The sequence below is a fragment of the Dermochelys coriacea genome, chromosome 1 (assembly GCF_009764565.3).
Source record: "Dermochelys coriacea isolate rDerCor1 chromosome 1, rDerCor1.pri.v4, whole genome shotgun sequence".
NCBI classification, from domain to species: Eukaryota; Metazoa; Chordata; order Testudines; family Dermochelyidae; genus Dermochelys; species Dermochelys coriacea.
In genome coordinates this window covers 311,319,709-311,338,184 of record NC_050068.2, presented here as the reverse complement: position 1 = coordinate 311,338,184, position 18,476 = coordinate 311,319,709, and the positions used below count along the sequence as shown (strand labels likewise).

Below are 18,476 nucleotides of genomic sequence, written 5' to 3'. Positions count from 1 at the left end.
TTTCCTGACTTTTGAGTGCCTGATTTTGCACCTTAATGTTTTTAATGTAGCTTTTTTTGCATGTAAAAACATATGTTACAGTATGCATTATGTCAGATGGTTAGTAGAACTTGTGGCATCATACTGGTTTGGTTTTGAAAGTGCAGGGGAGATGTTTGAATGTGAAGGATTTGAATGTACTTAGGAGGTCACAAGACTTTTGAACCTGACATGTGAGACACTTCAAAGAAAGAATCCAAAAGGACTTGCAAGGTCACCGGCCACTTTTTAACCAGATCTAAGCAAGGATGAAGGAGGCTATTCTGGAGGACAAACGTAATAATAGACCTGCTGTACCCTAGACAGACTTGCTGTCTTACCTTAGGCCTGTATAAATCACTTAATCTTCTTTGCTTTACCTCCTTTGTCTTGTCTCGTTAGATTGTAAATCCTGTGGGGGCAGAGACTTTTATTCTATGTATATATGTATGTATGATGCCTAGCAAAACAGGCCCCCTGAACTCAGTTATGGCCTCTAGGCACTGTGATGTAAATAACAATAACCATCCATCTGATCATGCTTGAAATGTGATAAAGTTCATCCAAGTTATTTTCAAACTATTTCCTAATGACTCTCTTTGCCTTGCACTTATTAGCTTCATGACATCACTGATCTATGTAGCTGTCAGTGGTAGGGTCTGGAATCCTTGCAAGCAATTCAGTCACCTTCTTTGCAGCCGTGAGTTCTTAAAGTTAAACTCCTCTTGGAGATGGAGCAGGCCTTCCCCTCAGTACATTTCACCACCTTTGTGGTCTGTGAGAGAGTACAGGGCTGACTCAAGAGGTGACAGATTGAATAAGGGTCCTTTGTGGAAAGGTGTCTTGATTTTATTTACATTTGCCTGTTAATTTACTTTCATTGTGAGAAAGGAGTAAGTTTATGCAGAAATAGTATACTATGTAAATTGCTTTTCAGTACAATAAATATGTAAAATGTGTAAAATGAATGTGTAAAATGCCATTCCAAATAGAGTTCTTTGATGCCCTTTCATTCTGTTAAAAGAAAAGGAGTACTTGTGGCACCTTAGAGACTAACAAATTTATTAGAGCATAAGCTTTATGCATCCGATGAAGTGAGCTGTAGCTCACGAAAGCTTATGCTCTAATAAATTTGTTAGTCTCTAAGGTGCCACAAGTACTCCTTTTCTTTTTGCGAATACAGACTAAAACGGCTGCTACTCTGAAACCTTTCCTTCTGTTAAATGTGATACTGTGGTGATGAACGGTTTCAGAGTAGCAGCCGTGTTAGTCTGTATTCGCAAAAAGAAAAGGAGTACCCGTGGCACCTTAGAGACTAACAAATTTATTAGAGCATAAGCTTTCGTGAGCTACAGCTCACTTCATCGAATGCAGATGTAACTACAGAGAATGAAATTAAATTAGTTAGCTTTGTGTTTCTTTTCAGAAGGAAAGTAAAGGATGAATCTTTAATTTCAGGACCTTGTACTACATTGGAGGTAGTAGAAGTTGACTAATTTATGAATCTTTAAAATAGACACCTGGAAGAGATCTAAAATTGTGTACTGAAAAGAAAAGTAGATTTGGGTAATAGTTTCATTTTTTAAGACAAAAAATGTTCCAAAATGAATCCATGTCTTCTTTGTCCTGCTTTTTATTTCTTGCATCTGTTAATATAAACAAAGTTATGCTGCTGTTGTGTTTAAACAAAAGTTATTGCAAGGTAAGGCGTGGTCAGAAAGCAAGAGTTCATAGTAGTAATGAAAACAAACTTTACACTAGCAAGCCGTTAGCAACTTGTTCCATACAGTTTATTCAGGATCAACAGCAAGGAAATCAGGTAGGCAATGTAGTGAAACCAGCTTCATGTTTATATGCCTACAACTTTTTCAGGAGGAAATGTACCTATATCCATGACCTTTTGCATTTTGAAAATGCAGTGTTTGGTGTGGGAGAAATTATTTCTTGGTGAATGCAAATGAAGTAAATAACAGATGTATATTAGTTTAAAAAATAAAGCAGAAGCAGCAGTAACTTTGTTTTGCATGAAAGGGACACTTTTGTATACGCTTGGCTCCAAATTCAACATGCAGTATTTTAAAAGAGGAACTTCCTAATAATGAAAGCTTTCCTGGATACCTCTGTCCATAATTCTGGTTTTAAACACTGCAGTTATAGCTCTTCTGCACAGCTTTGTTTGAAACTTAAACCAAGAGTAACAGGTTTTTTATTACTCTAAGCCCAAAGATATTAAAACTAAACCAAGGAAAGAGGCACTTATTAACTGAATATGAAACTACTGGTATATGACATGGTTTATAACATTTGGGACTGAACATATTTCAGTGTCCCTTTACAATCAAATCTGTTCAAATTAACACAAGTTGTGCAATAGGTTTTATAATTAGTTCTATAGAATCTTGGTGGTTTCATCCTTTAGTTTCTGCAGGATTTTTCCATAAAGTTTTGACCATGACAGGTCTATGTACACAATCCAGAAGAGATAAAAAAAAGCAGATGTTTGGAATGTTAAATAAAACCCTTTCAATCTTCACTTGGTGGAAAAAAAAAAATCACATTTTAGGGAAGGAATGGTGGGCAGAGAGCTGCTGGCTGTAAACATGAAGATGTAAAAAGCCATGCTAGTCATTTTCTGCTGTCTTGATACCTCTCCCTCCACCTCGTGAGTGAGTGAATATTCCATGTTAGGAAGTGGACCCATTCACAACCACTCTGCCAATTACAAGTTTGGAAAGAGTAATTAGGAATTTATCCTGGCTCCATATACTCTTTTATATGATGAACTGACCTGCAGTAGCCAACTTTAAAATTGAATTTCCTTGTGTGTTACCTCTCTAGACTGTTCTTCTCTTCTGTGATAATTTTCCTTTGCAGCTCATTAGCTTTAAGTTTTGGCAGTGGGTAATTCTTTTTTGGGGGGGACGAGGGGGGTTAGTTTAATTTTAATTGTTCCTAAATTTTATCACCCAAAGTGCTCACTGGAAGACTAGGGGATTTACCCCGCCTCTGCCAATGAGTAAACTCTGTAGAGGTCATGAGCCCTTCAATGAGTGAGAGCCAAATTCTGCCCTGGGGCTAAACTTACAAAAATCAAATTATCTTCAATAGGAGCTGTACACAGCTATCTGAGAATGGAATTTGACCCAAGTAAAAACTGCTATATATAATGGTGATGGACATATTCTGCTCTCACTTACACTGGTGTAACTGACAGCAGAATTTGGCCTGTCTCCTTAACCAGCACACATTGGGACGTACAGATTAAGAGTTCAAGTATTTTTTTTAAACTGTTAACTAACCACATGATGCATCCAACTATTTCCAAATAAAAAGGTTAAAACAAATAAAATCTTAAGGACAGTGTAGACAGTAGTTGAGTGAGTATGTTGAGTTGTGATTAGCATCCCTTCAAGTACCATTTGATAAGATCTACATTTAAAAGCATACTAGGGTTTAGTAGTATGAAGTAAGCAAGATTAGGAGGCAGCAATGGCTGAGCTGTAAATTCATCACTGACACTGAATCTTTCTGTGTTCTTGAGGAAGCCACTTCTCTCTGTCTCAGTTTTCTCATCTGTAAAATGATGTCAGTGGGTCCATTTCTTACCCTCATTGAAATCAATGGCAAAATTATCCTTGCCTTCAATTGGAGCAGGATTGAGCCTAATAAAATGTATAGTACCTGTTTCACATGGGTGTTATGAAAAATAGTTAATGTTTGTAAAGCACTAGCAAGGTAAATGAAAAATTATAAATAATTAGTAACACCTTTCAGAATCTCTCTCATATTATATGGAAGCCTTTTAATGAAAGCTATTCTGTCAGGCACTATACACCGATCTGAGAAACCTGAAATTCCAAATGTACACAGTGCAAAGTATAAAATGGATTTAACACCAATCCTTACTGTACTTCAATACACTAAAATGGTCTCTTCTATAATGCATATAAACAATTTGACAACATCCTAGTATTTCTAACAGCAACCTTAAAGAAAGATGAGGTAGGAATAGCTTAGATGCCACAACGACATGGTTTTCACTAGGGAGTCCCAAAATTGTAAAGCCAAGTGCCTCTTATCATAGGAATGTTCTTTGCTTACAGTCAGTGAAAACATTTCACATTTTCCAATAACCACCCAGCATTATGCCAAGACTGGAGATGGATCTTTGTACAGGGAATGCAGGTTATAAGTGACTTTGAGCAAGAGTTAAGGCCAAGCACTAAAATAATAGTTTTTCTTATAGTTGTGAGAAGTTTAAAGGGAAACCTACTCTGATTTATAGGCATAGGGAAGTGATACTGTGAATACAAAGAAGTTGAGAAATCCCTTAGCTTCCTTGGGGATGTTTTTTCTCAGAAGAATCAAATATGCTCCGCTGTAAGATGACATTTTGTATCAGGCCATTGTTGGGTTGCCACTCCAAATGTATTATTTCATCTATAAATGTATCCAGCTGCCATCGTGATATCGTACAATAAGATGCTTCAGTACCTTTTTTAAATTCTGGTCCATTAGTCATTAATTTTCATTCTGCCTTTACCACTAACACTGGTGACATGTAAACTTGGTATCTAATGGTTGTATTTCCAAGTTCCTAATGAAATTTTATTAACTAGCTATGGTCTTGCTTAGTTCTGATGCACAGGGAAAAATATCATTGCTTGCCTAATAATCTCCTGCTGATTGAAAAAGACAAATTAAAAATGATTTTATCTGCAAGTTACAAAGAGTATATAGGATCATAAATCAGAGATGTAAAAGCCTTATTAAATCATAGTCTATCCTCCTCCCAGACCAAGATACAGGGTTTATTGAAATCTTTGCTTCCATTAAAAACATTGTCCAAATGTGAGCTGGCCCTAGAGAGAAGACAGATCAGATAATATCCTTGTATACCTCACTGTCCCACTACAGAACCAAACTGTACATTCAGGCTGATCAGGATGTCTGTGGAGATAGTGGAAGGGGAAGCAAACTGCAGGCTTAGCACTCCTTCTTGTATCCATCCCCTGCAGGCTTGTGCTACACCTAGGGTGACCAGATGTCCCGATTTTACAGGGACAGTCCCGATTTTTGGATTTTTTTTCTTATATAGGCTCCTATTACCCCTCACCCCCATCCTGATTTTTCACATTTGCTGTCTGGTCAGCCTAGCTACACCCTGGTGGTGGAAGGAGGGCATCTGAGTCATATTCCCCACCTCTTCTTTAACCAGATAGTAAAATATGTAAACACACACAGCTAACTGCAATTAAGAGATTTAAAATAAAAGGCAAATGATATGGTTAATGTGAATATTAAACAAATGTTCACATGAAGGTATGAATTAATATTACTCATTCAGCACCTGAAGTTGATGGCAGTCTCTCTGGTGGCTTCATTGTGCCCTTAAACAGCTTTTAGTCTACTGGTGAAGTTTCCAGTCTCTATTTTTGTGGCAGTCCATGTACTCACAAACACATGGTAAGTGAAAATACATGTAATAAAATGAAGTAACGAGAGATAAGAACCAACCTATGTAGATTGTATTTTCGGAGATGATGCTGGCGTTATTGAAGTACACATTCAGAATCTAAATCACCTTAGAAAAGGTGCCCCACCAACTCATAAAGCTGTCAAAGGACGAGTGCTTAAGAATGATGAGCCTTTCCAAGACTGCCATATTTTAAAATGGATCTATTAACATCCCAACATCTTTGTATTGTTCCTGTGTTGAGCTAAATAAAAAATAAACCCACAAATTTTTACCATACTGATTTAGAATCTAATTTAATTTAACAGACTCCAAGGAGAAACTGCAGAATTGGAATTAATTTGCAAACTGGACACCATCAAATTAGGCCTGAATAAAGACTGGGAATGGATGGGTCACTACAAAAATTAATTTCCCCCTGCTGATAGTCACACCTTCTTGTCAACTGTTTGAACTGGGCCACCTTGTTTACATTGGCCTCATTAGCACTACGAAATTGATTTCCACCCCTTCTTGTCAACTGTTGAGAATAGCTCACTTCCACCTTAATTGAATTGGCTTGTTAGCACTGACCCCCCCAGTTGGTAAGGCAACTCCCATCTTTTCATATGCTGTGTATTTGTACCTCCCTACTGTATGTTCCACTCCATGCATCTGATAAAGTGGGTTTTAGCCCACGAAAGCTTATGCCCAGATAAATTTGTTAGTCTCTAAGGTGCCACAAGGACTCCTCGTTAATATAATTCTGTTTCCTGTGTCATGTATTTTTCCAATTAATTGCAGATGTAAAAGCTTTGGAATAATCATGTGAATATTTATTTTGTACAATTTTGCCAATGCCGTTTGGGAAACTGATTTTAAACTACTGTTTGATTTGCTGTAAGATAATTGTTAAAACTTTTTGCTGTCCATTCTCCCTGCCCTCAGACGTGTCATTTACTAATTTTGCATAAATTAATCTGTAATCAGTTTCCTTAATATTTTAATGCTGTATCTTGCTGATATAAATGTAAAAAATTCAGAGGTTCAGTATTGAGCTGAGGCACTAAAACTCTATATGAATAATAATTGTGAATCCTTGGGGCTTTCCCTGCGGTTTTAAAAGTTTATATTTAAGGCTGATGCTGAGATCATGGAGTTTGCCGTCTCTCAAAATTCCAAACATACCTCTGAAGCAATTTCTAAGCTCTTGGGCTTTCTACATATTCATTAGTATGAATTTCAAAGCACAAATGAAGAGGTTTAACATGCATATGAAAATATCAAATGGTAAGCGTACCCAAATAATAATAAGAAATTTACTGCCGCCACTGCAGGGTTTACCCCTAAGGTTTAAAAAGTGGCTCCACTAGTCTTTAATTTTAACGTCCTTGAAGCCTTTTCCTGAAAGTGTCCCCAGCACCTACCACTTGTTGTAAGATTGAAAATCTACGGTAAGCTAGATATTTTATCTTTACAAACAGCTTTCATGTCAACTCAGGGTGCAAACTGAGACCCTGAGTTGACTCCTCACAAAACTCTGGGAAGCCTTGCAGAGAAATATAGTTTGCTTTCAACTGGCAATCAACAGTGAAATATATTCTCAGCAGACTACTATTCTTCCTGACTGCCAGTATCACAGCTGGTATCACATCTCCATTCTGCCAGAACACCCAAAGTATTTTCACCCATGAAAGGCTGTGACTCTGAAAGGATTCTCCTTGCAACAATTCCTGATTAAAAAATTATGTTCTCATATTCACTTGTGGCTGAGATTACAATCAATAATAGCAGGCTGAATAAATACTAAATTGTGCATCTGTTGTCCATTACAATGGAACTCATTTGATTCAAGCTAAGAACACTGACTTATCATGGTTTAGTGGTTAAAGCACGTGACCGGAAGATGCAAGACTGAGGTTCTACCCCTGTTTTTCCAGAAAAAAAGAAAAGGAGTACTTGTGGCACCTTAGAGACAAACAAATGTTATTTGAGCATAAGCTTAATGAAGTGAGCTGTAGCTCATGAAAACTTATGCTCAAATAAATGTGTTAGTCTCTAAGGTGCCACAAGTACTCCTTTTCTTTTTGCAGATACAGACTAACACGGCTGCTACTCTGAAACCTGTTTTTCCAGAGTTGCAGTATTATCTTAGACAAGTCATTTAGGGCCAGATTTTCCATAGAGTTTTGCACCCAAGCAGAACAATGTGAAGTATTGGACTATTAAAAGAGCAAGGTGTCATCATTACTTCTGTATTGAAAATATACTTTTGTAATATGTATAATATTTTACCAAATAGCTGCCAAAGTACCTACCTATGATACTTCTATAAAACAAATGGTTTCACTAAATATTATGATCTGGAGATAGGCAAATCTAGGATAATTTATCCAAACCCCCAGATCTTTGATAAAATATGGAAGATCTAAGTTGTTCCTGGTTTTAGTTTTGCAATACCAGATGACAATGTGTTAAAATATAGGCAGTCACCTATTTCTCTCTCTCTCTGCTATTAGAGCTGTGCAAATGTATTGTAAATGCTTTAAAAGAGCGTTGCATGAAAGCTTTTACCATTTTTATTCTGGATGATTTCATACTTCTGAAAAAGTAATTTTTTTCCCCAAGAAGTTTCTGCAAAAGTGGTTGTTTCAATATTGAAGAACGTAGGAGAAAACATATCTATGCATTTTATTATTGCAAATCCACCTTCACTTTAAAAGATCTTATCTCATAAGTGTTCATGTGATGCCAAAATATTAGTAACTTAGCATGAATTCTATCCATTGCATAACACCAGGGTGTCTGATTGCACTATGCAAGTAGTTTAGTGGGAATTCGATAGTGGAAATTCCAGCTGAAAATTTTCAACACATTCTTACTGATTCCCTTTGGCAACCAAGTTTTGGCACAAAACAATTGAGTCTATTTGTCTGATGGTTCTTTGGTGTTACGGGTCCTCCAGTAGAAATCCACAGAGACCAGATGAAAGATTCCAATAGAGGATGCTACTACAGGAAAATTGGACTTTCAATGGCAGCCTTTTAGCCTTAGCCACAATGGAACAACGAGTCAACTTACTGCTTCACCTCCTGGCCACAAATCTATTTTCAGACTTCCTCATCAGCTTCCCTGTATTCATGCTCCTCCTCGCATCCCTTCAGTAATGGGTTCTGTGTCTCCATGAAGTGCTAGAGGTAGTGGTGTTGATGATTGCAACACAGTTTCTGAATTCTCCTCTCTAAAAGTGCCATCATCATCACCACCACCACAACACCCTCTGTGTGGATTTGCACCTCTTCCTCTGGCTCTGGTTACTCTTTGTTCCCAGGTAAGTATGTTAAATTCAAGAAGAAATCTGGCACCAGAGAACAGTAGTTTTAGTTTTGCCCACAAATCAGATATAGCAGCTTGCTTCCCAAGTCGAGTCTTAGCCATTTGAGTCACCAGCTCCGTTGTTCCCTGCCAAATTATTCATTTTGCTAAGGTCATTTTTGAACAGCTGTGATGGCTAATCTATTTCCATTTAAAACATAGGACAGCTTGTATCCATGTCTCTCTAGAGGATCATTACAAGGATCCAGAGCAAGCAAATGGAAAATTTCTCTTGTATTCTAAACAACAATATGACTTCCAACCTTTAAAATCTATTTTATATAAAAGAAAGGTAGTATGTACTATCAACTTTCTTTTCAAAAATATCCTGTCTATTACAATAATATGCCTATATGGATGCTTAAATCCATCCCTGTTCATCAAACCACTTAAGCATGTACTTAAGTCCCATTGAGGTCTAGTTAAGCATAGGCTTTGCTGAACACTGATGGTTTGCTGAATTGGATCCACAGTGTTTATTACCACTGGCAGTGTCATTGACTTCTGAGGAATCGTCCACAGTGGAAAGCACTTTGTTTAGTTGTATGTGTTTGCAGGATTGGGCATGGACAATGTAAATACTTCATGTGACGGTCCCCATTTTACACATGTCAATAAAGTATCTAGCATACTGTTGGCACTCCACAAATCATAATAAATACTAATGGCAGGTGGCAGTAGTAATAAATAATAGTCATCCATGCCCCAGTTCATCCTTAGTGTAACTCAACTGACTTGATATGAACTACACTAGAATAATTTGTCCATTTGAATTCACCTCTAGAATAGACTGCCAGCTATTACACCTGATCCTTATCAAAAGACTATGATATCATTGCCAGCATTTGTATATTTAAGTGAAACAAAATGTCAACCTTTGCAACAAGTATAAAGGAAAATATTTAACTTTAATTTTAGCTCACTGTGGAACTCTGAAGCTACTTTACATGAGGGACACATTATCTCAAAGCAGGAGCTGCATATGCTACTGCAGCCTGTGTTTACCCAGGATTCCAAGAACCTTGTCTTGTTCCTTCAAGATACGGTATGTACTGGTAATTTGTTTCATCTTGTCAATGCAGAGTACAGCTTGTGTGTAATGAGCTGAGATGACACCGTCTGACCTGCACTATTTTTCTGCTTTTCAGCTTAGCATTGATGACTTCACGCATTGCAGTGAATCTTATAAAAATGAGAAGCCATTTCACAATGTTCAGGCAAGTCTTTCTATTCCACATGTTATCTCCCAATGGTATTTAAAAAAAAATGGATGTTAGACAGACACGACAGAAAATTGTTAATAGAATGATACTCAAATGAAGCAGTTTGATAGTTAAACTTAAGAAGGTTTTTCAATTTTTACAGCGGAACTGCAGAAAAGCAACTGCAGAAAAGCAAAAAGTAATATCTTTTGTAGCAATTTTCTTTCTGAAAGTCAAATTCTGCTCATTGATCATCATCTGTAAAAATTATTTCTAAAAACATTATTATATTGGTCAGTATAAAACAAGAAACTCCCAGAGTGATACTCCTCCAAAGTTACATAGTGAAGCACACTTGCAAAATTGCTGAACAAAGTGAAACAGCTATAGGAATAGGTTCACTGCTCCTGATTTTCAAAGTGGCCTCCTATTTGGTTTCCATAGTTATGCACCCACAAATAATTGTGAGGGTGTTTTATAGCATGTAGACATCTAACTGTTTAATTTTTGAGTGCAATAATGTGATTAGACATCTCAATACTTTAAACGTTGGCCTACAGAGTTGTGCTACTGTTATTTATTGGAGCAAAAATGCAAACTTAACATTGAAAATGTCCTCGGCACTTTCTGACCTCCCACTCTAGTTCTTCTCATTAAGAATGTTTACAAAATGCTCAGGCAGCATTAGGGTGACCAGATGTCCCGATTTTATAGGGACAGTCCCGATGGGGCTTTGTCTTACATAGGTACCTATTACCCCTCACCCCCGTCCCGATTTTTCACCCTTGCTATCTGGTCACCCTAGGCAGCATGCTCAGTACACACTGTCCATCCTGACAGAAGCACACACACCCAACTCGATGTACCCACTGTTCCCAGGTCCTATTGGTTAGTGTGAAGGAGTGTTCACAGATGGCAGTCATAGATGCATTGTGGGAGACAGTGCTGGAAGAACAGAGTCTTCAAAATGTAGGACCTGCTGCTAGTGTCTCTAGCTCATATTAGAGCAGAGGGGGGGAAATATAAATCTGTTTAGGTCTCGTACAGCAAACCATATATATTCTCAAAGAGCCTGTGGCTTTTAGATGTTATAAACATTCCTCCTCACTCTTTTCCTGCATCAGTAACACTCCTGGACTCTTCAACTTGTCACCTGCACAGCAGATCATAATGTTTTTATGCTAACATGACTAACACCAAATTCAAATAACTATACAGCGAGTGTAAAAGTGCATTTGGGAATGAGTAAATTATGGAAATTACAGTAAAATGTAACTGAAGAGCCAATGGCTGCATCCTCAAAAGGCTGCAGTAATACTTCAGAATGTGACTCATCTCCTGTGCTTTTAAAATCAAAGCAGGGTTGTTGAGCAATTCTTGCTCCTACTTCCAGGGTCACAGAGGCTCCTTTGGCAGCAGAACGGGTGCACTTCGACTGTTCAAGAGAGGGAAATATTTCAGGGAGCTGTGCAGGATGTACACATGCCTGCACCTTGCAAGACACCTGTGCGGGGATAGTCTTACATGACAGACCTGGGTGTTCTGGGGGAGGGCTGAGAGATTGACAACTGTGCAGATCCTCCTATTCTTTGCCCTATAGTTGGACTATGTAAGAGTTTGCAGAACCATATGCACGCCATAACCTTAGAGGTAGGAGTTCTCCTTATGTCCACTTAAGCATCCACTCAGCATCCAGAGAAGCTACTTATGCTGGGCACTGGGCTCTGGGTTTGCCCCACTCTTTTCAAGCACTTGAAGGAGAGGAAGGTGATCAGGAACAGTCAACATGGATTCACCAAGGCCAAGTCATGCCCGACCAACCTGATTGCCTTCTATGATGAGATAACTGTCTCTGTGGATATGGGGAAAGTGATAGACATGATATACCTTGACTTTAGCAAAGTTTTTGATGTGGTCTTCCACAGTATTCTTTCCAGCAAGTTAAAGAAGTATGTATTGGATGAATGGACTATAAGGTGGATAGAAAGCTGGCTAGATCGCTGGACTCAACAGGTAGTGATCAATGGCTCGATGTCTAGTTGGCAGCCAGTATCAAGCAGAGTGCTCCAGGCGGTGGTCCTGGGGCCGGTTTTGTTCAATATCTTCATTAATGATCTGGATGATGGAATGGATTGCACCCGCAGCAAGTTCGCGGATGACACTAAACTGGTGGGAGAGGTAGATACACTGGAGGGTAGGGATAGGGTCCAGAGTGACCTAGACAAATTGGAGGATTAGGCCAAAAGAAATCTGATGAGGTTCAACAAGGACAAGTGCAGAGTCCTGCACTTAGGACAGAAGAATCCCATGTACTGCTACAGGCCGGGGACCGACTGGCTAAGTGGCAGTTCTGTAGAAAAGGATCTGGGGATTATGGTGGACAAGAAGCTGAATATGAGTCAACAGTGTGCTCTTGTTGCCAAAAAGGCTAGCAGCATATTGGGCTGCATTAGTAGGAGCATTGCCAGCAGATCAAGGGAAGTGATTATGCCCCTCTATTCAGCACAATTGAGGCCACATCTGGAGTATTGTGTCCAGTTTTGGGGCCCCCACTACAGAAAGGATGTGGACAAATTGGAGAGAGTCCAGCGGAGAGCAATGAAAATGATTTGGGGGCTGGGGCACATGACTTACGAGGAAAGGCTGAGGGAACTAGGCTTATTTAGTCTGTAGAAGAGACAAGTGAGGGGGGATTTGATAGCAGCCTTCAACTCCCTGAAGGGGGGTTCCAAAGAAGATGGAGCTAGGCTGTTCTCCATGGTGGCAGATGACAGAACAAGGAGGAATGGTTTCAAGTTGCAGTGGGAGAGGTTTAGGTTGGATATTTGGAAAAACTATTTCACTAGTAGGGTGGTGAAGCACTGGAATGTGTTACCTAGGGAGGTGGTGGAATCTCTATCCTTAGAGGTTTTTAAGGCCTGTCTTGACAAAGCCCTGGCTGGGATGATTTATTTGGTGTTGGTCCTGCTTTGAGCAGGAGGTTGGACTACATGACCTCCTGAGGTCTCTTCCAACCCTAATCTTCTATGATTCTCTTTTTCTGTTAGTTATTGTTGAAATGGCACTTTCATTCTAAGCCCTTATTTTCAGTGGTTCCTTTAAAAATCATTCCAGTTGGGGCTGAAATTTCACATGCTCCTTCTCACTGCAGAAGTGAATTCATTTGGGAAATTGGAAGAAAATCTCTTTAAGCATTGTTGAGGCACAGCCACTCAGCCAAAGGTGTGTTTTTTCATTAAATACTTTTTTTCCCCTTTGCCTTTAAAAAAGATCAAAGAATTTAAGAGAATCAGCAGTACTATTGCAACACTGACTGGGACTTTCATTGCATGAGTTTCAGAAAACAGAATTAAAACTCCAATAATAACTGCTGTAACATGCTGAGCAGCCTCAACTCACACTGATTTCAGAGAGATTTGAATGCTTTGCAGGATCTGACCCATAATGACCACATCTTGCCAAGCAAAGGGACATATGAAGCAGTACATCATATGTGGGGGGCGGGCTGTATTGCCTATTAATGTTGCCTGACATTTCCCATTATAAGACCCTGGTTTAGTTCACTTATAACTTTTCCAGTCATAACTGTCTGGGCTGAAATTTTCCATGCTGGCTGGCTACCTCAGTCTGAATGTTTTGGAAAATTTCAGCCAAGACGATTCAGCCATTTCTGAGAATGAGGCTAAGGAAAAATGCATTGTTTTGCCCAAGACAAAAAATTCCGGTAATTTATTATTTGAAAATCGCTAGCACCTGGGTGCTTTGGAGAATGGACTTGGTAGGGAAGTGTCATGTAAGTCACGGATATGCCTTTTGCTATGGAAAAGCCCCATGGAAATCCATCCAAAATTGGCCAAGTTATAAGCCCTTGAAAAAATTCACATGCTCAGTAAAGACTTACCGGATTTAACAGCTTTTCCCAAAGATTCCTTCTACAATGGGCATGCTCCAGCTCAGGGCTGAGTTGGACTTTCCCTGCAGTTGCAGCTTTGGACTGCTGTGGGGTGTGCTGGGACTGGATCCAGGTCTGGGCACTAGAACTGAAAGCAGAGAAGCTGTCTCTCCTGCTCTCTCAGTGCCTCTCCTGTTGGGCCCAGGCAGCATGAAGAAGGAAACTGTCTGACTTGAATGCAGAGGGGACAAGAGATGGACCTGGGAGGGAACGGAGATTGTTACTGGAAGCCAGGAAGGGAAACTGGGGTGGGGGGGGATAGGGACTTGGGAGCCAGTAGGTGCAGGGGGAGACTGAGATTGGTTGAGGAGCTCATGGAGGGAGAATGGGACTGGGATTAGTGCAGGGGCACATGTGGTGGTGGTGGGGGGATGCAAATGGGGACCAGAGTGGAGGAGAGAGACCAGATCAGAGGAGCCAGGTGAAGTGGGGACTGGGACTGGCTGGACAAGGAGCTGTTGGGAGGGGACTGAGTGGACAAGGAAATTGGGTGTGGTGGGAGACTGGGACAGAAAGTCTGGAGGTATTAGAGTAGGACTTGGTGGCCACGGAGACTGTAAATTGCATTTTTCTATATTGTTCCATCAATAGGATTGTAAATATGTTACATTGAATTACATATTGTTTAAGCAAAACATTTTTCTTTCACTTAGGTGCACATATGTATTACTTTAGCAATAGTTGAGCATTTGTGAACAAAGTCATAGATTTGAAGTCCAGAAAAGATCATTGAGCATGACCTTCTGTAGAACAGAGGCCACAAAAATTCACCCAGTAGTCTCCGAATCAAGCTTATAACTTCCAGTTGAGTGAAAGCATATCTTCTAGAAAGAAATCCAGTCCCGATTCTTTGATGAAAGACCGTATCATAATATATACACAATAAGGGACAAAGGGAAAATCAGCCATGAATTTCTTCACCTTAGGCAAATTCAGATCTTTAGTGTTGCATGATCACAAATTTTTACATCTCAATATACAAACTTTGTTGTATGACTGATTAAGAAATAATAGCTGTGCCATGTCACCTGAGCATTCTCCTCTTGAACTTCAGAGATGCAAATTTATTCACAGACTTAAACTAGAGATCTCATTTAGTATGAATGTGTGCATGTAACAGCATGTGTAATACAAGGAAAAATTTAACTTGCAAAGAGAGTTATAGGGTTATAAGCTGCAGAGACATTTGCAGCTATTAGATTTGTTCAGCTACATTAACAGCTGTTTTGAGCTTTTGGGATCAATGAGTGTGTGTGCAATTAGAGGCTTCCATTTCCAGTTAATACAGAAAAAGATATCCTAAAGGTTCAAATAATTGTTTTTATTAAATAATAAAATACAAAGATTAGCATTCTGGGAGAACATCTGTCAAGCAAATTATATCCCACAAACTGTTTTCCCAAGTATTAGCTTTGGCTGTTTCTCCACTGATACTTAACTTTATGGAATTACAATGTAAAATAAAGCAATCTAATTAGCTGCCAGCTGTGCAGTTGTGTAATTACTATTGTAAGTCAGAACTTTTTGCTAGATATTGCATGTGTGTAAATGTACATATGCACAGCTACATGACTTATTATTATACACACTCCCTGACAGCCAAATATAATCTAATTGGCCAAAACAAACGTGTATGTCACTGAAAATAATTGCAATCATTAGTGGCAGTAAAAACTGTTGATCATTTTACCAACAGGCAGAACAGGGACATATAATCTTATCTCAATATGATTGCTTAACAGGTATAAACTATATTGCTATAAGCATCTTTATATCCATATAACTGCATACACAGTAAGAGTTGCACCATTCTAACTGACAGGTTTCAGAGTAGCAGCCGTGTTAGTCTGTATTCGCAAAAAGAAAAGGAGTACTTGTGGCACCTTAGAGACTAACAAATTTATTAGAGCATAAGCTTTCGTGAGCTACAGCTCACTTCATCGGATGCATTTGGTGGAAAAAACAAGAGGAGAGATTTATATACACACACACACAGAGAACATGAAACAATGGGTTTATCATACACACTGTAAGGAGAGTCATCACTTAAGATAAGCCATCACCAACAGCAGGGGGGGGAAGGAGGAAAACCTTTCATGGTGACAAGCAGGTAGGCTAATTCCAGCAGTTAACAAGAATATCAGAGGAACAGTGGGGGGTGGGGTGGGAGGGAGAAATACCATGGGGAAATAGTTTTACTTTGTGTAATGACTCATCCATTCCCAGTCTCTATTCAAGCCTAAGTTAATTGTAGCCAGTTTGCAAATTAATTCCAATTCAGCAGTCTCTCGTTGGAGTTTCTAAACCAAAGTAATTATAGCAGTACAGAACTGTGTAGACCAGTCCTCAGTCACACATGTCCCCTCCCTTCTGTTTAAAGAGGCTGAAATATTATTCCCCACCCTATCAGGAAACCTATTGCTATATACCCTTGTACTGACTTCAACTAAATTGATACAAGATAGTCTTAAACCAATTTAAGAGTCTCCACACAAGAGGATTACACCAATTTAACCAAATTTAGTTTCTAACCCAATTTAATTAAATTGGTACAATTGCCTGGGATAGAGAAGGCCTTAGAATCTTTAAAACTTTGTTTTTGTTTACACTTCAGTGACTACCTAATCTTTTAGATAAAGGTTGTTTTTGTTAAAGATTCAAACCTTCCCCTTTATCTATGGTGTGAGGACACATGGTAAACATGTTCTAAGACACTACTTCCTACTATTAAGAGGTTTTCAAGCAAAAGTAGGGATGACCTGACTTGGCATTCCTGATAGTTACAAGGTTTTTTTTAAAAAGGTAGAAAATAAAAACAAATGAATAAAATCAGGCCCTCTTTATACATCATAAAGAAGCAAAATAAGTACATAAATAAAGAACAAGCAATGCACCCATTTTAAAAGAACAATTTGGAATTAACCTGTAACGGAAGGGCAGGAACAAATTTAATAAATGAGATATGCAATAACAACAGTCACAACATTAGCTGAAAAACTGCAATGGAATGAAAAGCTTCTTATTCACAAATACTTTCAGTAGTTGAAATAACTTATCTGCGAAAGTATATTGTATCAATTTTCCCTAGAACTATAATGCATAATTTCATATATGCCTCCTGAAAGTATATTTTATTAATCTAAAAATATAAAATACATTATGTAAGATGAAAGCTTCAAAAACAGTGACAACACTAATTTTCCATGTAATTGGCATTGATTTTCAAAAGATTGTTACCTGAGTAGAAACAGATGGTTCTTCCAACTCTCTTTGCTTTGCTTTGAATATGTGACACTAATTGATCAGTGTGGTAGAAAATAAACCCACAACTCTGATATTTTAAATGGCATTTTTGCAGATTAAAGACTTCAAGGATCTCTCATTTATATGAAGAAACATGCCTACTTCTGGCTTATTTTTGCCCTGGAAAAGTCTGGGAACATAGGAATCTTTTCCCCAAAATATGTTTGTTACAAAATTGACAGAAAAGTATCTAAACACAATCTGTATCTAAGAACAAATGAAAACAATTAACAATCTTTCTGGAAACAAACGAAATCAATTAAAAAGGTTCCTGTAATGTTTGATCTAAAAGAGGAGCAGGTGTCTTGTAAAAAGACAAAATTCATTCAGATGATAATTTGACAGAGCCAGCAGAATTTCCTTTTACAAATATTTTACACTCCAGCTTCTTTCTATGCAGCGGTTCCACTGTCACTGTGTGCTTAGGGAGAAGACTTCTCTCCCTTTCCCCCTCAGATCTTCCCAATATCCAGCTTGATTACTCAGAACTAGATTTGCCCCTTAGTGCCTGATCCTTCATTGGCAAAATCAGGCCCATCTGGGTAGCTCTATGCATTCTCAATCCCATTTAAAGTGTGTAGGATTCTGATGAGCCGAAGATGTATGCTAGTCTGAATATACACTAGACAGCTAAAGCGTCATGTGGGTTCCTTAATGACAGGTATGCAATACTCATATAGGTTTTTCAATATCCGTCTTCATAATTTTTATAAATCAAGACACTGATCACTAAAAATGTTTCTTTAACAAAAAAATTAAAAAATTGCTTAATACTATTGTTGGAACAATTCCTGCTGCTGGGAGCAAGGAGTTCAGAGATTATGAGGCTGGAAGGGATCACTGTGATCATCTAGTCTGGCTTCCTACATAATACAGGCCTTAGATTTCCCTGAATTAAAGTAGCAAAACTATTGGCATTAATTTTCTCATGCAATATGTCAACTATCATTAACCAAAACAAGCAATACAGGATATGTCATTTTCCCAAAAGAAGTTGCTGAGAAGCCTTCTCAGAGGCCTGTGAATCAAGACAAGCTGGCCCTGTTTTCATTCCTGTAGTTATTTTTCTACCATTCCGGCTAATTGGACAATACAACCGAGGTATCTTTGGTTTGCAGCTAGACAAACTGTGAAAATGTCTAACCTTAGCCTGGAGTTCTCTCCTTTAAAA

At 38.6% G+C, this 18,476-nt stretch overlaps 1 protein-coding gene across 4 annotated transcripts in view; it reads left to right on the top strand.

Annotated features, from left to right (window-relative positions):
• The window catches only part of LOC119857604 (V-type proton ATPase subunit S1-like), an 86,975-nt gene that overhangs the window by 22,380 nt on the left and 46,119 nt on the right, over nt 1–18,476 (top strand). For 3 of the 4 annotated variants that reach the window (XM_043495838.1, XM_038406770.2, XM_043495833.1), the window contains 2 exons: nt 9,767–9,893; nt 9,997–10,065. In XM_043495838.1, coding sequence (XP_043351773.1) covers nt 9,767–9,893; nt 9,997–10,065 — 196 coding nt within the window. Of the gene's footprint in view, nt 1–5,365; nt 5,485–9,766; nt 9,894–9,996; nt 10,066–18,476 lie in introns of all 4 variants that reach the window. The other variant, XM_043495840.1, reaches the window with a different exon arrangement.